Source organism: Felis catus, chromosome C2, assembly GCF_018350175.1.
Source record: "Felis catus isolate Fca126 chromosome C2, F.catus_Fca126_mat1.0, whole genome shotgun sequence".
NCBI classification, from domain to species: Eukaryota; Metazoa; Chordata; class Mammalia; order Carnivora; family Felidae; genus Felis; species Felis catus.
In genome coordinates, this window is record NC_058376.1 from 46,634,649 (window position 1) to 46,657,338 (window position 22,690).

General features: G+C 40.1%; 2 protein-coding genes across 10 annotated transcripts in view; one reads left to right on the forward strand and one right to left on the reverse strand.

Annotated features, from left to right (window-relative positions):
- The window catches only part of LOC109503413 (uncharacterized protein KIAA1522-like), a 43,954-nt gene extending 39,745 nt beyond the window's left edge, over nucleotides 1-4,209 (reverse strand). Inside the window, 1 exon segment of the mRNA XM_045037317.1 lies at nucleotides 4,198-4,209. Within this exon segment, the coding sequence (XP_044893252.1) occupies nucleotides 4,198-4,209 (12 nt within the window).
- Nucleotides 1-22,690, forward strand: part of ST3GAL6 (ST3 beta-galactoside alpha-2,3-sialyltransferase 6) — an 85,401-nt gene that overhangs the window by 19,108 nt on the left and 43,603 nt on the right. For 3 of the 9 annotated variants that reach the window (XM_006935985.4, XM_006935988.5, XM_045036802.1), the window contains 4 exons: nucleotides 2,288-2,449; nucleotides 15,751-15,850; nucleotides 18,864-18,941; nucleotides 21,327-21,430. In XM_006935985.4, the coding sequence (XP_006936047.1) occupies nucleotides 15,762-15,850; nucleotides 18,864-18,941; nucleotides 21,327-21,430 (271 nt within the window). In that variant the 5' untranslated portion in view covers nucleotides 2,288-2,449; nucleotides 15,751-15,761. Of the gene's footprint in view, nucleotides 1-2,160; nucleotides 2,181-2,287; nucleotides 2,450-4,452; nucleotides 5,511-13,928; nucleotides 14,614-15,750; nucleotides 15,851-18,863; nucleotides 18,942-21,326; nucleotides 21,431-22,690 lie in introns of those variants that run through there. The other 6 variants (XM_045036799.1, XR_006584994.1, XM_045036803.1 and 3 more) reach the window with 5 other exon arrangements.

The following is a 22,690-nucleotide window of genomic DNA, read 5'->3' on the forward strand; positions in this document are numbered from 1 at the left end:
GTTTGTTTGTTTTATTTGAGGGAGAGAGAGAATCCCAACAAGGCTCTGTGCTGTCAGTGCGGGGCCGACTTGGGACTTGATCTCATGAACTGTGAGATCATGCACGACCTGAGCCGAAGTCAAGAGTCAGACACTTAACCGAATGAGCCACTCAGGCACCCCTTACTTTTTTTAAATGGAAGTAAAACATCTCTTCTTTAGAATTGTGCAAAATTAGTTGCTCTCAAAAGTATGATTGCGGCAGTCACTGCAAGATACCAAGATACAAACTTTGCAAAATTTTGGATGTGTGGACTCACAAAGTCCTGCTAATTACCATTTAACCTATTTATTTATAGTCATCTGCCCCCAGATCAAGACTGGAGAATACTTTTGAAGTCATATGGTTAGAAGACTCTGTGTGCTTTGGGGGACACAGGTTTAAATAACATTCTAATGCGTGTAATCAAGTTATATCCTTGACACTCAAGACCCACGGTCTTGACCCTTTGCCTCACCTGGCAGGTTGCTTCAGATGCAGATTCTCAGGCCCCACCCCAGACCTACTGAGTCATCATCTGCAGTTTAACAAGATGTTCATGTGATACCAGTGGACATTCAAGTTGGTTAAGCACTACTGTCCAAATGTATCCCAAGTGGTTCTTAGGACAAAATACCTTCAGTAACAAGTGACTTCGTTATCCAGTCAGTCAACCTGTATCATCTCTAGGCAGCCCAAATATTATCAAGTTCCCTCCTACTGAGCTCAGAACTAACTTCTTGAATATTGCATTCACTGGCTTTGGCTTAACAACTTGCCCCCCCCCCCCCACTCCCCAGCCTTCAAACCAACTTAATGCCTTTTCTTCATGAAGGTCATTCAAACATGAGAATGGGCCATCTTGTTTCCTCCCTTGATTTAAGCTCTTCCAGGTGTAACTAAGTCCCCATCCCTCCAGCTGTTCCTGGTGTGGTACTGTTTGGGGTTTCTTTACCAACTCTTCAGAGTAGATCATTTTAAAGGATCTTTCCAACTTTAAAATTGTGATTGCTTTTTTACTTCAGCTGCTAATGAGTACTACTGGGTAGAAGATGATAGAAACCCAGGAGCTGCACTTTATTTGCATTTAAGGAGAATGACTCTGGGGCACAAATGTATAATTATCCATAATTTCCTTAGGCCCAAAATTCAGTTTCATGGTAGAGACTTCCATTATAATAGCTACTAAAGAGCACTACTTTGCCTTTCTTCTAACTTCTAAATGCATCAACTACTTGATATTTCAAAAGTGAAAATTAGCATTTTTTTGTCTATAAATTTTCATTTTCAAAGAAAAAAATTCCCTGTAATCCACAACTCAGCACATCAATGGATTTCATTTTTCTCCAGTGTCTTTTGGTAATGGGTCACACACACACAGAAATAATATTAGTGTTCTCAGTATTTAAATGTTTTCCTTCTTGGTGGAATCTAAATATTTTTTATGTTATTATATGATTTTCATAATAGTTAAGCACAAATATTTCCTTATTGCAGGACATTAGAGTTCATAGTGGCTTCTGAAATAAAGTATTTGCCCTATTTTTGTTTTGTTTTGTTTTTGTTTCCTAAGAATTGTTTTTAAATAACATATTTTCTACTAACACAAATGCATAGCATGCAGTCTTGGTTTTGTTTTTGTATCGGGGTTGGTCTTGTGTAAGAAAAGCTGTAGCAAGAGGAGTTTGAGATTTTTTTTCAATTTTTTTTTTTTTTTTTGAGAAAGTAGCCCACAGCACATTCTTAAACTAGTTGCTCTTCACACAAATTTCTCCATGCTTCCTTTCCCCTCACGTTCTTCTAGACATTTGAATTCGTCTGGACCTCTTCATTCTCCCGTCTCCCTTCCCTTCCTCCTAAGAGAATTTTCGGAGCAAGCTCGTCTCTCACCTCCCTCACCTCTGCATTTAACAATAAAGCTGTGTGTATGCGTGGAGAGAAGCTGAAAAATAAGACAGATGGTTCTTTCATTACCAGGTTGTTTTGGATTAATTAAGCTGGATGTGTTATTTTTTTTTTCAAGGACACTGAGCCAGATCCTGTGGATAACCAGTCATGAACTATAGTAATGTAACATAGGCTGCTGGTTTTGCTCTTGGGTTTTTTGTTTTGCTTCTTGGGAATTTCATCATCCGGTAAAGCATTTTGGGAAGGGTCCGAAGTGAGTTTACCAGATGTGTTCATTAAGGATTTTTTGACAGCTTGAAGTTTTCCTTGGGCAATTAAGCCTATTCTTAAGAAGCATGCTGTCTTTGTGTTTTATTTCAGCACTTGCAAGTGAAGAAGCAGCACAACTCTTTGTTTTGGATTATTCCTAGCAGAGAGGCTCCAACAATTTTGCAGACGGACTCCCGGGCCTCTGGAACCCGTACTACGTCCTTCACGTTCAGGAGCAGAGAGCCTTTGCGAAACAGATTCCTAATAGTGGAGGTAAGCCAAGGCAACACTACCACTGTCTCAGACTTCTTAGATGTGAGTGTGAACATTTGAAGTGTTCGTATACAATGTTGCCACCTCTAGCAGGTGACTTTATTTTTTAATTATTTTTTTAAAAAAATATTTATTTTTTGGGGAGAGCACAAGCAGGGGAGGGGCAGAGAGAGGGGGACAGAGGATCTGAAGCTGGCTCTGTGCTGACAGGCTGACAGCAGTGAGCCTGATGTGGGACTTGAACCCACGAATCGTGACATCATGACCTGAGCCAAAGTCAGACGCTTAACTGACTGAGCCACCCAGGCGCCCCACCCTCTCCTTCTTTATATACAGCTGTCTGTTAATTTATCTCTTATTAGTTCAACATGTGGCCAGAGGGCCCATGAGACTATTAAAGTAACCAGTGACTGGTCAGCACATCCCAAAGTTAAGCCATGGAAGTAATAATAATAATGCTAAATATATATAATTATTATTTTAAAGTTTGTTTAAGTAATCTCTACACCCAATGTGGAGTTCAAACTCACGTCCCCAAGCTCAGTAGTCTCATGCTCTTCTGACTGAGCCAGCCAGGCACTTCTTAAATATTATTTTTATTCTCAGTGTGAATTTGTCTTGTTTGGGACTGTTCTAAATCAGTATGGAAGTTAAAGAGTAATAAAATGCTGAAGTTAAAACTAGGACATTACATGCAGCACATGTATTATAGAAACTGCTGTTAAGCTGTGTAACCATGGGCAAGATGCTTGCCCTCTCTGGGCCTTGTTTTCTCAATGGAATGAACTCTAGTTCCCTCTCTGTCCTTAAATGCTACAATTAATAATAATTTTATTAAAGTATCTTAATATAATTTTTATGCATATTCTCCTTACCGTTCCTGAACCCATGTACAAATTTAAGACTCACTTCATAAATTTATTCTGAGAAAGCTTGGGAGCTCAAATGTCCATCAGGAATTATCTCCATGTTTCTGTATAGCCCCATGCATCTGTATAGTATTTCCGATTTGTTAAGGTTCATCAGAAAGCAGTTATTCCACTAGTAAATTTGTTACGTTACTGTTTTGTTTGAAAATAGTTTTGTGAAGGACACCCACTGACTGAGCACATAACGCTTTAGTGGTCCTGGCAAATTTGGTCATTTGCAATGCTTTTGGGATTTGGTCCTTGGGACTCTCTTGAGCTCTTTGTTCACACCGAGATTATTCATGAGTGGCTTCAAAGCCCTTCCCCAGTGTCCTGGGCCACTGGGCTTGCAAAACTATCGAGTACCACAAACTTAGCCTGGACATAAGGCTGGATCTTCAGGTTTCTTACTTCCAGATATATCTTAATTTAATGGAATCCGAGCTGTAATCATCTTGGGTATTTGTAGAACTGTCTTTCCCGCCAATCTTTACATCTCTTGGCATCACCTGGAAATATTTTTGAGTCTTTATAGCATAATGGATTCTGGTGTGTGCCTGCATTCAAATTCAGCTCTGCCCCTTACTGCCTGGGTATTCTTGAGGTCGTTAGAATTTCTCTTTGCTTTCGGGTCATCATTTGTGTGATAGGGATGACAATAGTACCTTTCTCAAAGGGTAGTTTTGAGGATTAAAATAATTGCATCTGTAGAATATTTTAAACAGTTCTATTATGTAAATGTTCAGAATATAAGCTATTTTTAAAATTGCCATCTGCTGCAGTGTTTCATTTCTGCCCCCATCCTCTAGGGCTGACAGATACTCAGCTCTTCATCCTTACCTTGTTAGACATTGCTGATTGGCCCTGGTACTGTATTTCCTTCTGAACCCAGAACACAATGCTTGAATCCTTCTCAACAGTATAACAGCGTCAGAGACGGCTATTTGTCAATTCAAATTATTTGCAGAGTTATTGATTTTATTTCTTGCTTCAAGACATAAATTTGATATGCTGGTTCCAAGTCTGCATTGTTTGTTTTTGCTAAAACTCAAGAGCAGTTTTATTATGACACGCATAAAAAGGTATAGCTTCTGTAGCCAGAAATAGGGTCTCATTCAAGCATGAGTTTTGCTAATGAATTACTACTATCTTGAATGCCTTTCATTTTTTATTCAGAAGGAGATGAATAAGTCTTCCTATCTGCTTTGAAATATTGAAATGAATGTGCAGAAACAGCTAGCATAGTAATGAAGCTTAATCTTTTGAGGCTATTATTAGTATAATGTCACCAGTTCTTTAGGGTCTTTGCCAGGTTGTTACAAAGTTCATTTTTTTAGTAAGGGCTTGGTATATGGGTAGCTGATATTTCATTAGTTTTAAATGGAGCATTAGAACAAGGTTGGGAGAGTCTTTCCCATGTGCCAGACTTTTACCTGAGTGCTTTATATTTACTACTTACAGTAGCTCTATTAGGTGGTATTATTCCCATTTTACAGCTGAGGACACTGAGATGTAAAGAGGTTAAGCAACTTCTCAGGCTCCTATGGTTAGCCAGATATGTAGAGCTGAGACTCAAACCCAAGGGGTCTGATTGCCACGCAGGCAACCTTAATGCCTAATTAGGCTGCTGCCTGCAAAGAATAAACTGCATGAAGAGGAAGATGAGAAGGTGGAAGGACCAAATTATAAAAGTCTTAAATGCCAGGCTAAGTGATTTTATGTTTATTTGACAGACAATGGGAAGCCACTGAAAGTTTTCCTGTAGGGCGGGATGACAGAGTGAGAGCTGGGCTGTAAGGATTTTACATGAGGTACAGCAGGTGGGCTGGTTTAAAGAGAAGGGAGACCATTGCTAGAAGCTGAGAAGTAATGAGCACGTGGGTTTTGGAAGCAGCCTTAAGATAAGAGCTTGGGAACGCCCATAAATGGTGTGCCAAAGGGGAAGAGGCCAAGACACGTAAGCAGAGAGGTGAGACCCAGGCCAGTGAGTGCCACCTGAAGGAGGTGGTTCCGAAGTTGAATACCATGGAGGCCGGAGAGGATTGGAACAAAACAAAGACTAGTGCACCATTACTGTGCACCCCCCATGAGACTGGAATTGTGCCGGGGAAAAGTCCACATTAAAATGTTCTGCGCTACCAACTCTGCTCCTTGTGAGTGAGGTCCTCTTGGGCAAGGTTTTCGATTGTTCTAAATCCTGGCTGTCTCTTTTGGGGTTCAAGTTGTGAATAACAGTAAGTGGAGATGCTGTTGTAAAGGTTGGGGTGGTGATTCAGTTGACTGTTTTAGGCAATGCAGAATGAAATGTGTGTCCTGTAGATATAATGAGAGGAGTCATGTATATTTCCTGTCAGAAATGCCAGTAGTATCGTAGTGATCGTGGTAGTAAGTGGAAGGCTAAGACTGGAAACAGTATGGGACTGAAAATGTGTAGGGAATTTACAAGGCAACCGCAAATATTCCCTAAAATGTGAGGGACATTTTTCTCAAAGCCACTTGCTTTCAGAGAGAATCTGACTAGTTTTCTCAGAGGAAGTTCTGTTGGTTGGAAAATTTAAAAGATCATGTCTAAAAGACTTAAAGGAAATAGTAGGGAACTTAGAATGAGCTTCCAGTTCCTCTCAGAAACCCTTTTTGTGAATCCCTGACCTTCTCAGTGGGGTATAATTTCTCTTTCCTCTGACCTTTTCCATTAGTACTTCTCAAACACAGATCACCTGAGGGTCTTGCAGATTTGATTCAGTGGATCAAGGGTGTGGGGCTGCGATTCTCTATTTCTGCCAAGTTCCCAGGTGATGCCAACACTACAGGTCCCTGGACCCCACTCTGAATAGCAGGACTCTAAAATACTTTTTAGGTTTCACAACAGGTAAGCATACTTATTTTGAAATCGTGTAACGGTTCTCTCATCAGACTGAGCTCTATTTCCCATATCCTGCAGCACACACCCATAATGAGTGCTCGATATTTATAATCAATTCTTCTGTCAGTGGTTTGTATTATTCAGTGGTATCAATAACTTTAATTGTTATGGGTGGATGGTTTTTTTTTCTTTTAACTGAGAAATTGAAGCAGATCTGTTCAGGAATAGGCGCCAGAATACAATATAAAAATTTTATATAAAGTTAAGCATGCATTTACTGTGTGACCCATGAGAACATATGCTCACCCAAAGGCATGTACTTGAATGGTTGTACTTGAATGTTAGCTTTACTAACAATAACAACAACACCTTATAAAGAACCAAACGTCTATTACCTGGTGAATTGATAAATAATTGTCATATAGCCATATGATGTGTTACTACTTACCTATAAAAAGGAATGAATTCCTGGCACAAGAAACAATGTGGACAATTCTTTCAAAAGCATTATACGAATTGAAATAAGCTAGAAATAATATACATATTTATGATTCTATTTGAATGAACTTTTAGAAAAAGCAAAAGTATAGTGATAAACCAATCAGGGGTCAGGAAATGGGGGAAAGTGAGTTGGCCGTAAAGAGGAACCTGGGAACCTGCAGGGGAGGGGTGGGGTGATGGAAACATTTGGTATGATTTTGGTGGTTGTTACTTGGCTGTATACGTATGTCAAAACTCATCACATTGTACACCTAAAAGTGAATTTTATTATAGAAAAAATTTTATCTCCTAAAGTTAAACAATTAGCCCCAATCGTTAACCTGTTAAGATCTAATATTCCTTGGAGGTATCTTATCAGTGGGATAGTAATATAAGGAAATAGAGAAAATTTCCACTCTGGGAGAAGAAATGGGTCTCTGGGAGAAATTATGAATAAACAGTAGGAACATAAGTTCCCTTAAAAGCTTCTTTGTGTATTTTTAATGTAGCTGAGTCTGAAGGGAGAGATCTTGAAAACAGGAACTTCAGTTCACTTATTTTTAGCATCCAGGATAGTATGCCATTTGCTGAATGATTTTAGTGTGCCCACTGTGCTATTAAAAAACAAAATTCTGCTGAAAAGTCATTTCTGTGCTTTTTTATATTCTTTGCAGTGAGCACACTCAATTATCAGGGGAGCATTCAGTCATCTGCTTTGGCAGTGATGGCTTAGCTTTAATTAGGTAAAAAGATGTGTCTACATATGGTAAGGATGCAATCTGGCAAAAGCACTAGCTTTCTTGAAAGACTAAAAGGAAAGAGCGTGTGTGTGTTTACGTGTGTAGAGCTAGCTGCCTGTTGTTTTATTAGCCAAAGAATTGGGGGGAAAGGAGAGAAAGTTAATTATGCATGTTCTCCTTTTGCCATACAGAAAGAAAAAAACTATGAATTTAGAAATCAGCCAGAATGTATACAGGTGATCCAATTTGTTGAAACTAGACAGTATTTGGGGGGGGGGGGAGAGGGGGTGCATAAACAAAATCATAATTTTCTATTTACTCAATAATGTCAGATTTCCCCCCTTAATTTGTATCAAATAGTAGCTCAACATTTCAGATTTAAACTTAACTTTTCAGGTATAGTATGGCATATTAATTTTGGATATGCTACTCTTTATTCTTTAATTATGGCTTATTGAGAATTTTCAGGTCCTTCTAGCAGAAATCCCATCAATCAGACTACTGAGTCTTTAAGATTTATCTTTTTAAATTATGAAGTGAACATTTTTTCATGTAATGTTTCTAAGTAAGTGTATTGTAATAAAAGCATCTATTTAATGTGTATCATTCCCTAATTTTACTTTCAAAAAGGTAGTAAGTGAATATAAAGTTCATCATGTTATAGTTAAAAAAAAAAAAAAAAAAAAACAAAAAACAGTGGCTATAGTTCCCCATAATGTGCAGTTTAAAAGCTTTCCATAATGTACAGTTAAGCTCAGATCTGGGTTTGAATTCTGGCCACTACTCTGGTAATTGAGCATCTCTAGCATGGGGATGATAATATACTTTCTTTCTTTCATCATGTATGAAAAGGGCTGAGTCTACTGCTGGGCATTTAGGAAATACTTAATAAACTGTGCTATTATTTACATGATCAACACCAAAGGTTCGTGTTTTTTGTATGTTCATGAGGCTGCTGGACACATTTGGATCATCCAATTAATAAAAAGGGCCATACTTAAAGGGGTAGTAAATGAGTTAAAGAGGACTGAACTCTTTACATGGGTCACTTTAGGGTCCTGTTTGTATCCGCTAAGGCTTGGGCTATATTGAGATGGCTAGGTCTAGGAGGCTTAAGGGGACCTATGGGGCCAGAACAAAAACTCCAGAATTAACGCATAGCTAGAGCTGGAGCTAATGCTCACATGGCCATGTGATTACAGAGAACGGTCCTAAACCGAGCAATAAATACAAAGAGGAAGGCAGGCAGGATGTATGAACTGTTGGCCAAGTTCAGTCTCGGGTGTGTCAGTGTGAGCTAAGGACCTGTGGAGACCTAAATGGAGAAGGAACTCTCTGAGGGCTGAATGGACACAGGCTGCCAGCTGGGCCACCTAGTAAAGCTGTGGAGGTGAGCCAGGAACAGGGGCACCTGGCTAAGGGGAAAGCTGTGGCTGAGATCCTGCCCGTGCCAAGCTCTGTGCCCACAGGGCTACGGGGAGTCAGAGGGGATATCCTTTTCTCATATGTCCAAAGACGTAGGTTGTTGAGTCTTTGGACATACTAGAAAAGGATATCCCCTCTGTGTTGAGCAGCAGTGTGTGGAGTATGAGGCAAGACCAAGCCTTGACAGGGCATCCGTCAGTCACTGACGTAGCGGAGAGCATAAGGGAATACAGTGGATGAGGACATGGTTGCAGATCCAGGTTACTAAAAAACTGAAAGTTTGGCTGCAGAGCTGCTGGGGTGGCTGAGAGAAGAATGCAGACTTTGAAAAACAAAACTCGTTTCAATGCACATTCTCCCGGCAACAGAACCCAGGCCTGGTGAAGGAGATGGCCAAGGTCAGTGTGGGATCAGCCGGAACCTGACCAAACTGTTGAGCTGCTGCTCTGGGGCTCCTCAGGCTCCCTTGCCTTGAGCCCAGGTCGGTCCTAGAACTTGGGGGTGGGTGCTGAGCCTATGGACAGAGAGGCATTAGGAAGAGTGTGTAGCCAGGTGTAGAGGAAATGTCACAGAGAGGTGAGGCAGCCTGGGTCTGTGTGCTCAGCATCTGGAAATGTGGACATGAAGGATGTTTCTTCCTTTGTGTTGTTTGATATTGAGAAACCCACAGTATTTGTGTGCTTGGTGAATGACTGAGGAATTATTGTTGAACATGCTTCATTCTAGCTGACTGGTCAAACAAACTCCTTTTGGTTTGATAAAGCATTAGGAGACTCTAAAACTAAAAATCTGACCATTTTCAAGTGTCCTTCCATAGCGTTTGTTTGTCTGTCTTTATAAGTAATGCTATCAAGCTTGCTCTGGGGCTCAGGAAGGTGCCTGAAAACAAGCACCCTCCTGTTTGCTTCTCATACACACTGAAGTTGGAGAATCACTGCTCTAGGACACTCAACAGAACCATGGAGGGGGAATAATTAACGTGTTGACTGAAATCCAGTAGAATGAGTTGGCAAGAACAAGGATGGGAGTAATAGGGTTTTGTTTCAGCCCAGTGTGTGACCATAACCTTTCTCTTGATTTCAACAATCCCTAGAATTTGTACTGCCCAAGGAGCTGGTAGGATAGACAAATTAGAGAAATGTGTTGTAATGTTTAGTCTGGTATCAAAAAGATGGGCTTGTGCCCATTTATGGAAGCTCACATCAGGAGAGAGGCGGCATAATGCATGGGCTCTGGTCGGGTAGATAAGGGTTGGAGTTCTATTTTTGTTACTTATCATCTCAGGGAAGTTACTGCCTCTCTCAGAGCTTTAGTTTTCTTCATAAAATGGCAGTTGCAAGTTGGCCACTTCCTTCACAGGGTGGGTGTGAGCATTACATGAGCTGATGCACCAAAAGCATTTATCACCAGCTTTGGCACATGATGAGCACATGCTGAACACTCCTATCTTAATGATTCTAATGAAGCGTTATTCATTGGGCATTTGCCATGTGCTAAGCACTTCTGGAAAACAAAACAAAACAACCCTGCCCCCCAAACAAAGCATCTAGTCACAGGATGTATAACTACATTCAACAGCTATCCACTTAACATCTTCTGTGTGACAGGTATTGTTAGAAATGCTGGAAATAAAATGATGGACAAGACAGACTATCTTGCTCTTATGGAGCTCGTAGTCTAGTCAGGATAACTCTTGTCACATCTGTTAGAGTCTCTGTATTTCTGTAAACCCATCATTGTTTTCCTCTGTGGTTCTCTGGAGTACACACACTAGAGGAATGGTTCTCAAACTTCAGTATGCATAAGAATTATATTGGAGGGTGCTCGTTTTAATGCACATTCCTGAGATCCAGAGATTCAGAGTAAGTAGGAGCTCAGGAATGATTATGTTAACAAGCCCCCATCTGGGGCTGACCCTTGGATCTGCCACATCACTTTGAGGCACGCTGCCCTAGAGCCATTTCCCTTTCATGGATATCTGAATTTACCCATGGGGAGCTCTAGCCGCCAACGTAGCACTGTCAGGAAGTTATAGGTTACAATTCTCTTTTGGGTTCTCCTCATGCTTTTTGTCTTGAGAGACAGGATGACCCCAGGAATGGAACTGGGAGGAAGAAATGGTCAGACCTTAAGTCTATGTCTGTCGCTTAAACTGTGTGACCTAGGACAACCAACTTCAGAAACTTTGAGTTTCCTCATTCATGAGGGGGATCATACCTGTGCACCATTTGTCAAGCTTGGTTTGAGCCTTAAGTGAAGGAAGGGACATAAAAGCATTTAATGCAATAAAATGATAGACAAGACAGACTATCCACGCAGATAAGATACACTTATTGTTAAAGAGAAGGGAGGGGCGCCTGGGTGGCTCAGTTGGTTAAGCATCCAACTCTTGATTTCACCTCAGGTCATGATCTCATGGTTTTGTGAGTTCGAGCCCCACATTGGGCTCTGTGCTGACAGTGTGGAGCCTGCCTGGGATTCTCTCCTCTCTCTCTCTACCCCTTCCCACTCATGCTGTGTCTCTCTCTCTCTCTCTCTATCTCAAAATAAATAAATATTTTAAAAAATTTTTTAAAAGGGGAAACTGTTGCCAAGATGGTACTCACTTTTGACATATGTAGATTATTCATATATTGGTTTATGATAATTTAAGAAGAGATAAACATTTGATATCTGCCAACAGTTCCTGCTCTTCCTTGATGTCCTCTACCTACACTTGAGATAAACAATTACTTCATGACTTAAATTTTGTAAATAATGTTATAGGGACCCTGGTCTTGGGAACAGATGCAGCCAAGAAGCTGAGTCTGTCATGTTTAATGTCAAGATCTTGAAACTTGTTTGTTTTGGTAGTTTAAGCTATCCTGAGGTGTTGTGGATTTCTTTTTTTTTTTTTTTTTTTTTTTTGCTTCTTTGCTTTAAAGCAGGCATATTTATATATTAAATGCTATATATTAAATATGTTTATATGTTCTGATTGGTTTTTTGTCAATATCCTTTGCTCAAAGCAAAATGGTCATTCCGTTTATAGCATTACAATTGGGGAATTTGTTTATTCATGGAAGCTTTTTTTCTACAAGTATGCAGAGGAACTATAAATGTTTATCACAAGGATATCCTGGCTGGCTCAGTCTACTTTGCAACTTGAATATGCTTTGAATTGCCCATGAAATACAGAGTTTTTCTCAGCTGGTGTATGCAATGGCTCTTCAAGAGTAGTTTAATTTTACGTTTTAAAGGAAAACATGTTCTCTTACACTTCTGGGTTTCCAGCTAAAACACATATTAGTGAATGAAAAACAACAAAATCTTGCTTATGGATACCTCCATGCTTTGCAAAATAATATATAAATTTCCCAAAGAATGCATTTTGGGGGAACAGATAAGCAAATTGAATTGTAAATCTGAGTTTCTTCTCTAGACCTTTCTATACTGTTTTATCTTACATGTAAATAGGCTTTTAAAAAGTTGCTGATACTGGTAAGTGGCATCCATGTTGGGTGCTTGCATAAATGATGTTACTTTAGGTGGAGCCTTAAATAATTGAGCAGTTAAGCAGATTGGTGACTATATTGGCCCATGGTAAAATACCTTCCAGGATAGTCTCAAGCCTAACATTAGTAGTTTCTAAAACTGTTTCAGTTCAAGTTTAACTGGCGGATTCTAGAACTCCCAGAGTTGCCAAACACCGTCAGCATGTACAACAAAAAAGGGTTAATTACAGTGTATATTTAAGGGAGTCACAGGATATGTAAATATAGTAAAACCTTGGTTTGTGAGCATAATTTGTTCCTGAAATATGCTTGTAATCCAAAGCACTTGCATATCAAAGAGAATTTCAAGAACCATTGGCTCAGTTGTGATCATGTGACATTTGCCATCATGTACTACTCGTATTGCAAGACATGCCTCGTTTATCAAGTTAAAATTTATCAGAAATGTTTGCTTGTCTTGAACAACACTGACAAAACAGGTTGTTCTGCCATCCAAGGTTTTACTGCAATTCCATTGTGTTCTTTGGAGTCTTGATTTGTCCTATATCCATGTTTGGGTAATAGCTGCATGGGTGAAAGAAAAAAGCATTTTGCTGAGGTCCCATCAATCAAAGGGATGAGACAAGCCAAATCCACATCAGTTCCCTGTCGGCACTGATAGGCCTGTATCTTGTCTTCATGAAGAATTGCTCATGGCCTTCGGTGAATGTTTAATATGATTACCTTTCACCTATACGACGAGTTGCCTTTTAGCACCCAGCTGGACCCCAGTTTGACCTTTCTCAATTCTCCCAGTACAGGGGGAAGAAGGAAGGCTGATATTGTTGAACAAGTATACGGGCCAAGTAGAGACTTTTACTGATAATCCCAAACCTTAGCACTCTCCATCACTTGGATTTTACCCAGTATTCCTCAAGAAACATAGAGCCATACCCCGCTCCTTTTTTTAACCTACTAATAATCCTGCAATTTATTTCTTTTTACCAAGGAGATTTTAAGATGATTTTTAAAATAACCCACAGTACATCAAGATAGCATACATTTCAGGTGGGTGAGGAAGACTGAACAGAGCGGAAAGAGAGGTGCAGGCCTGAGGGGATGGGAGCAGCAGATCTACGTGCGCTTTATAAACTGCTTTACTCCCTTTGCCATGTGAGGATGTGGGACTTTGTGCAAAAGCCACAGGCAACTGCATCTTTCTGTCAGGCCAGTAAGAAGACAGTGTAGGTTGGGGCACCTGGGTGGCTCAGTCGGTTGAGCGTCCGACTTCGGCTCAGGTTATGATCTCACGGTTCCCGGGTTCGAGCCCCGCGTCGGGCTCTGTGCTGACAGCTCGGAGCCTGGAGCCTGTTTCGGATTCTGTGTCTCCTTCTCTCTCTGCCCCTCCCCCACGTGCGCTCTGTCTCAAAAATAAATAAACACAGAAAAATTAAAAACAAACAAAGAAGACGGCGTAGGCTGCATCAGGATAGGCCAGGTCTCACATTGGCTTTCTCAAACCCATGCATATTACTACTTAGAGCACAGCTGACAGTTTTAGAAAATGAACCACTGTTAAATACACAACCACATTCACATATTTTGTGTCATAGGTTGTGCCGGGTACGCTTCATTTTGGGTAATCTACCTAATAGCTCAAAGAGGTAGTTTCTGTGCTCTCACCTGTAAACAGATGAGGATGCTCAGGTTGGAAGTGGTAAACTGATTTACCTAAGGTCCCCCAAGACAGGAATTATGTGGAATTGGGCGGTAATTCATGTGTTCTGATTGCCAACCAGTTTGACTCTTCATGGCGATCATGTGTGCTAGGAAGTATGTGTAAAGTGTGTTATTTAACTCCTCTATTTGCTTTCTCCTTACATAGGCATTTCTCACTAACTTATAATAATGGCATGTGGGGGTGGCGGCTGCCTGAATAGAAGTGAGAAGCAGCAGCTGACACCAAGGGAGGAGAAACCAGCGATTTCCTCTGGATAAGGATGGCGTAGCGAACAGTCCCACACCCTCATTAGCTCCAGAGGAGCCCAGCATAATTATGACATTTGTTAAGATGACCCCACATTATCGAGGAAAGCTTAAATTATATTATATTCTGTTTATGAAGGCAAGGGAGTGCTTTATTTTAAGAGTTCCATTTGGACTTATTTTACTGTTCAAAGGGAGACAGCATGATCTTATCTGGAAATGCATCTACCCAGACTCACCATGTCTGCACTGCATTGCCCCGATGAAGGTTGATGGATGTGAACAAGAGGTACATGCAATTGTCGAAATGAACCAGAAACTTGACAGGCAAAAAGCTAGCATATTTGTTTAAAGTCCTAAGCATTGAAATCTACCGTAAGCACCATATAATATATTAAATTTGTCTTTTGCATTTAATTGCGTGTGGAAACAAGAACTTACTCATTTCTATGAAGTAAAAGTGAGAACAAAATATGTTCAGGTTTCTTAAAAATCTGTATTCTATGAAGGGTTTTTAAAATTTATATTCTAGCGAAGATTTTGTCCAGGTTTTTGTCGATCTACAAAGGTACAATGGACCACACTGTTGATGTCGTGCAAAAATAAGCAAGAAATTAGCTGAAATGTACCTCTGCTAGGATACTGAAAAATCAAATGGATGCATCTAAAAGTATATAAAAGTTGAAGATGTGGAAAATATTCTTAGTAGCCTTTTTTCCCCAGTTTTTAAAAATTGCAGAAAGGACTTGTAGAAATTACAATGCATGGCATTTAAAAATCATTCTGAGAGGCGCCTGGGTGGCTCAGTTGGTTAAGCGTCCGTCTTTGGCTCAGGTCATGACCTCATGAGCCCTGGGTCAGGTTCTGTGCCGACAGCCCGGAGCCTGGAGCCTGCTTCGGAGTCTGTGTCTCCCTCTCTCTTGCCCTCCCCCACTCTCACTCTGTCTCTCTCAAAAATAAATAAAAACGTTAAAAAAATCATTTTGAGCACTGAGGAAATGCAATGTTTGTTTACATCTTAAGGCATGTATTCACTTTCTGTTGAGAGAGTGAAAATAGGTATTTTCTTACTGTTTCTGAAAACAAGTTTTGGGTCTGAAATACATGTGTAAAATTTTGTTTTGAATGCATGTTTTTCTTACTAACATGAGAAAGGAGGATGGCAGCTGCTAGCTTTGAAACCATGGTACTGTTGATAGGTTTACGCATCATGTTGTATTGACTAAACAGGCTGAGGAGAAACAGAAAAAAACACTCTTTTCCTACAAATTTAGTGAATATTTCCAAAAATAGTAGGCCTACATCATTGTCTTTTCTTCCCTGTCTATATGTTTATTCACTAATGCTTATTTTGAGCTCTTATGTGAACCCATCTACATAACAAACGATAACGCTTTTTCTTTGGACTTCATTTCTTGTGTTTCAGGTGGGCCAGCCATGAGAGGGTACCTCGTGGCCATATTCCTGAGTGCTGTCTTTCTCTATTATGTGCTGCATTGTATATTATGGGGAACAAACGCCTATTGGTAAGTTTCATTTTTGCTCTTTAAAAATAATTCCCGGGGCACCGAGGTGGCTCAGTTGGTTGAGTGTCTGACTCTTGATTTTTGGCTCAGGTCATGACCCTGGGGTCGTTGGATCAAGCCCCACGTTGGGCTCTGCACTGAGCATCGAGACTGCTTAAGATTCTCTCTCTCTTCCTGTGCTCTTCTCCTCCACTCATGTGCACGCGTGCGCTCTCTCTCAAATAAAAAAATAAAAGTAAATAAAAATGATTCCTAAACTAGTCTTTGACACAGTCACACAAATGATGTTAGAAGGACCTATAAAAAACAAAACAAAACAACTCTTTAACATTTTGAGTCTTTTTTAGCTTTCCATGCTAAACTGCGGTTTTACCATTCTAGTGTCTTGTACACTGTAGCTTTAACAGTTTCCAAACTGATAAAACAGCACCTTATTTTTATTGACAACAGTGAAGCAGTGGTGTTGCCCATCTCTGGAACATAATATTCTTTATATAATATTTCATCTCCTTGAATTGATGGAGTAATTCTTGGACTCGGTGGTTCTTGACTGTTGAGCCTAAAATGCTTGGATAAGATAGTGATGATTAAAATAGAGACACTGCATATGGTTTTCTTTGTTTAAAAATATTCGGTGCATGATGACACACATTATGAAACCACTTTGACTTGAAATGTCTCATAAAACTTTGAAGAAGCACAGATAGTTTCATGGCAGAGAAAACTTACGAACTAAGCTTTTCATCCTTTTCCCTAATTGTCCTTTGGCTAGGAGTAAAGTTTTGATGACCTTTAAATCCTGAATGGATGGTAGTATATGATATCAAAATAAGTCACATGACAATTTTCTATTTTAGATGAAATACCAGTACTCTTTGCCAGTTTTTCAGTAGGAAATTCTAGATCATGTTTCTGGTTGTGTCCCCCCACCCCCGTCTAGATAAAAAAAAGTTCATGCTTCTGAATTTACTTCACCACTTGTTGATTGAAAAATTATTGTAATGCTCTTCATGGAAGGAAGTTAGGCAGATGGTCACTAGAAAAATCCAATGCCAGGTGGGGGTGGGGGGTGGCCCAAAGTTTCTAGGGCTTGGACTTAAATACTGAGCTAGAGGACTTAGAAGTCTGATTATACACCACATGAAAGTTATACACGGTGTTCTCTCCTTCCGTCTTTGCCACATCCTGTCTCTGTACCACTCTTAGTAACGGAAGGTAAGAACAGAAGAGAAAGCAAGGAGTTTACTTTGTAAACAAATCCTATTGTGTCACAGGGGAAATGATAAAGAGGACAATTGAAGGAGTGTTGAATTCTGCAGTCTTTTGTCATCCGGGTTTGAGAGTGTTTATGACCCTCCTAAGCTAACCCGTGATACTAGTCACAGAAAATACCGGGGGAAATTACCTCACGTGGGTTTTGTGCTGTGAACTTACTTCCTTAAAAGTTATTTAAGACAGGTAACTTTTTAATTTTTATTTATTTATTTTTATTACTTTTTTAATGTTTATTTATTTTTGAGACAAAGACAGAGCATGAATGGGGGAGGGTCAGAGAGAGAGGGAGGCACAGAATCCAAAGCAGGCTCCAGGCTCTGAGCTGTCAGCACAGAGCCCAATGCGGGGCTCGAACCCACAGACCCTGAGATCATGACCTGAGCTGAAGTCAGAGGCTCAACCGATTAAGCCACCCAGGTGCCCCTAGACAGGTAACTTTTTTAAGCCACCCAAAGGTTGTCTTCAGAATATCCTAAACGTTTTTCTGTTCGACTAACCTTAGAAACCAAGTAATATCTTTTACTTCATTTTGTCCTCAGAATGTAATTTGGTTTATATGATCAAATGTGCTGATCCACCATATTTATGTACCTTCCTAACATATAAATCAAGGGATTTTTGCCATGTATGGTAGTCACAAAAGATGTTTCTCTAATAAGGACTTTACTAGTTTCATAGTTTAGAAATCTAGCAGTTCTTGGGCGTCTGAGTGGCTCAGTCATTTGAGTGTCTTACTTTGGCTCAGGTCATGATCTCATGGTTCATGAGTTTGAGCCCCCCTCATCAGGCTCTCTGGGCTGACAGCTCAGAGCCTGGGGCCTGCTTTGGATTCTGTGTCTCCCTCTCTTGCAGCCCTTCCCCAGCTCAGACTCTGTGTGTGTGTGTGTGTGTGTGTGTGTGTGTGTGTGTGTGTGTGTGTGTCTCAAAAATAAAAACATAAACCTAGAAGTCCTATGTGGATTTCTAAAAAATTGAGACTACTTCTTTTAGTTTGTGTCCTGTGATTATAGAAGAACATGGATTAGTTTTTTAGATGAATTCTTCACATAATTGATCATTAATAAAGTCTTCTGTTAGGCTGTTATGAACCTGGCTAGCTCTGGATCCTGCCACTCTGTCCCCCTCATTTATTTTTGTTGTCATGCTCTGTCTTGTTTCACAATACCCTTTTAAACTGTGGAGACAAGCACTCCATTCAGGAGACCCAGAAGGTCCTAACCTGTGCCAAGAATAGAAGAGAGTGAGATAGGACTCTGAATGGTGTGATTTGTGGAGTCCAGATCACAAGGCTGCCTCTGTAGAGCTTCAGGTCTGTGTTTCTATGGTAGGTGTGCCCAGTTGTGGCATGGGGGACCTAGAGAGGCATGTGCACTGGAGTGTGTTGGGTTTGGCAGGCTTTGGGGAGACTTCCAAGAAGTCAGCCTGCTTGTGGCTTCCACAGTGTGGTGACCCCTAGCCCTTCTCGAAGGGCCCTTTGTTCACTGCTGGTTGAATCCCTTCTGGGTCGCTTGTCACCTCAGCCTTTTTCACCCTCTCGCCTTGTATCCGTGCATCCTCAAATATGTGAAAGGTCCTGGAGAAAGTACGGTCATCCCTCAAGGGTTTCTGGGAGGATTTTTAATTCCATGCCGGAGAAGTCTTTCAGCGGTTGTCTCCAAGTGGATTCCCAGGGCATTTGCTTTCCTTTGGGCGGGCTTCCCGGTTCTGGTTTCTGAGTGACCCTGTTTTTGTCTCCTAGGGTGCCACCTGTGGAAATGAAGCGGAGAAATAAGATCCAGCCTTGTTTATCGAAGCCAGCTTTTGCCTCTCTCCTGAGGTAAAAAGATAAAAGAAATTGTGACCTACAACATGTTTAAAATGTGTTTGTAATCGCTTTTCACGCTTGTTTACTTTTTTTCATATGAAAAGTATGAAAGTGGACTTTAGCAGCGTAAAGTAGACACTCTATATTTAAGGAAGAGCTTGAATATCCCGTCTCTTTTTGTGCTTTTGGTCAGAGCTCTGCATATATTTTCAGAAAAGGCATTGAAGAACTCAATCAGACCAGTTACTCTTTTTACACAGGTGAGATTAGAGAGCTCTGTTTGTATTTGATCATAAAAAGTGAACTGTTCTTCAGGGCTTTATTTCTCCCCGTGTTGTTCCCATGTTGTTTTTTACCCTTATTATTTTGTAGCTTTTTTCCCCCTTGTCTCTAGGTTAAACTTCATGATGAGAAATTTTTCCTCACCATGACTTTCAGTGAACTACTTGGAATGTGAATAACGATCTTTATATAGTTGTCAGGACTTGCAGAATATCCACAAATACTCTTTTCCTCTTTCACCTCAACTGTGACAGATTGCTGGTCCAAACGCTTCTAGAGAAATAGAAATAAATGACAGTCTGGTCATGTGTAATTGTGTAAAACAGGTCCAAGCTTTTCAATATGTTATCCATTAAGGATCAAAAGTTTATATATTTGTAAATTTTCTTTTCATTGTGTAGTATACCGCGCGTTTCCATGACTGGTTCTTAACCTTTTAAAATCGACTCTCTAGGAAACTGGAGATACATAAAATATTTCTGCATATGTTTACAGGTATATCATGGCTACTATAAGCACTTTATAAGATGATAAATCTTTCTAGTTAGGACCACTGCAAAACTAGGAGAGTGGTTTTAAACTTTTTTAACCATGACCCCATAGTAAGAAATCAATTTTACCTTGGAACCCAGTATACACTGGGTATAAATACATTTTACTTTGGAAGCCGGCATACATAAATAAAGCTGGACCCCTGAGAATGCTGACACTCTCAAAACTAAGTCTGGGATACAGATCATATGTCATGCAGGAAGGGCCCACCGTCACCTGTTTCCTTAGTCTGAATATGGTGTGAGTTCTTAGCCCAGCTCTGAAGACCTTAAGCTCGTGTGACTTGCCCAAGGTGTAATGGCTCCTGAGTGGCTACTATGGATGCAAATGAAGCCAGAATGAAACTGAAGCTATTTCACCCCTATTCTGTGCTTTATTTCCATTTTGTCATACAGCCACTGAAACCCCAGGGCACTCTGATCTGCACCTGCAGTTTTTAGACTAACAAAAGGCAAAGCTGATATGACAGGAAAAATGGGGCCAAGTGTGGGGGATTGGGGTAAGGGTGAGTTTGACTTGTTCCTTCTCTTGCATTAAAAGCACTTTGATTTTCTTTTTTTCTACTTCATACTGGTTCCATAAAGAAGTAATACGGAGTTGAAATTCATTCAATCATTTATTAACCGTAGGGAACCTGCCTACTCTGTGCTGGTTGCTAAAAGTGAGGGGAAAAAACAGAGGCACATCCTATCCTCATCGAATGGTCTCTCTTGTCTGAGAGAGGACCTGAGTGGGGGCAGTGGGGCATAGCTCAGCACAGAGCAGGCAATAAGAAGAGCATGTCCATAGTTGTTGTTCTTCAGTAAGTCTTAATGACAGCAAGAATCCTAGGTGCATCTAACTGTTCTTTATTTTCATTTTTATTTTTACTTTTTTTTCATAGCTGACAAAACTTCACACATAGGGTACTTTTTAATTTGGGAGTGGCTTAGCATCCGTGCTTTATTTCCCCTTATTACCTCCTTTGTCTCTTCCTGTATATGGCTAACATTTCCTCACTTGGTATTGATTTGTTTTTAAATTTTGATCCCCCTCCCTAGCCTCTAGAGTTGTGACAAAACTTTGGTTCCACAGCCTGGGTAGCGTTTCCATTTTGGTTTTGTAGTTCCATTGCACATTCCATTCTCTATTCTATTTAAATTCCGTTTAAGGTGACTTTTCAATAATTTTACGTTTTAAAGTTTGTTTATTTTGAGAAAGAGCAAGAGAGCAAATGGGGGAGGGGCAGAGAGAGAATCGCAAGCAGGCTCCGTGCTGTCAGTGCAGAGCCCAACTCGGGGGCTCAATCTCATGGACTGCGAGTTCATGACCTGAGCTGAAGTCAAGAGTCTGATGCTTAACCAACTGAGCCACCCAGGCCCCCCAAATAATTTTAATATTAAAACATAAGACCATAAATAAGCATTGAAGTGAATAAAAAAATACTTTAAGAATAGTTACACAGTCGCATATAGTCCGTATATCAACGTGAGTATTATACTTCAGTTGTCTTCAGTTGTGATTTTAGAAGGCTGCATATATTGTAGGCATTTGGGGGAAATGATTCTTTTCCTTTTCTTGCAGGTTTCATCAGTTTCACCCTTTTCTGTGTGCAGCTGATTTTAAAAAGATTGCTTCCTTGTATGGTGGCGATAAGTTTGATTTGCCCTATGGGATAAGAACATCAGGTCAGTAATATTATTCTTACCCAGCCCTATTAATAGGAGTGTGTTTTGATGTGAACCACATGTGTATATAATTGTAAGGCCTTTTCATCTTACTGCTTCATGAGGATTCTTAAAGGAAATGATTCGGCAATTTGTTGAAGGAAATTAAATTTTAATTCAGAAATCCCCACTCCTTTTTGAGGCAGTGTGGAATTCTAGAATGAAACAGGAAGTTTGTTGTTGTTGTTTGAGAAATTGCTCTTTACTTTTGTCTAGCTATGGTATTATTCATGAGTTCTGATGCTGTATTTTGTTCTAGTATAGAATTAGCAGGATTAACCTGTGGGTTAACTTCCTTCCTGTCTCCTTTTTGCCTTTTTACCTCTGAGTTTTATTTTATTCCATCAGTGTAAGTTCTAACTCCTTGATCAGCTTTTTAACCAGTGGGTATTTTGCTAAATTGAGAGAGAAATTACTCTATCTGCTAATGACAAAACCGTTTTCTCTCCACTTATTGACAACTGATTGGCCTTAAGCAGCTTTATGTTGTAGATTTTTGAGAGACCCTAAAAGCCCAGTAGGTGACAAGCTTAGTTTTCTGAGTCAGATATTATTTATTCAGTGGATCCTGTTATGTGTGTGGTGTGTGTGTGTGTGTGTGTGTGTGTGTGTGTGTGTGTGTATAGGTTTAAAAAAAATATTGCAGAGAATTTGATAATTTAATACATTTAAATTTGCTGAATATTGGTTTCTATACTAATATCAGTTTCAAAGGCTATATTCTACACTAATATCATCTGATGTTGATATTTTTTTTTAATGTCTTATTATTAATTTTTGGGAGAGAGAGACAGACACAGCATGATCAGGGGAGGGGCAGAGAGAGAGAGGGAGACACTGAATCCGAAGCAGGCTCCAGGCTCTGAGCTGTTAGCACAGAGCCCAACGTGGGGCTCGAACTCACAAACCATGAGATCATGACCTGAGCTGAAGTCAGACACTTTACCGACTGAGCCATCCAGGCACCCCAGATGTTGGTATTTTGGGGGTTACTTTTTCAGAATTGTTGTCAGATAAGGCATTTTTTTTTTTACCCCCCTGGAGTTTTCAGGAAGTGTCCTTAGAGCAGTTTTGAGCGTACCTATTGAGTAGTGCCTGCTAACTGCAGTTGTATTGTTAATTTCCACCAAGGAATAAATCCACATGGATTTACAACTTTGAAATGGGTTGGGGGAGGGATGGGGGGGAATACCTAGGGTTGCTTACTAGGTATCTAAGAAG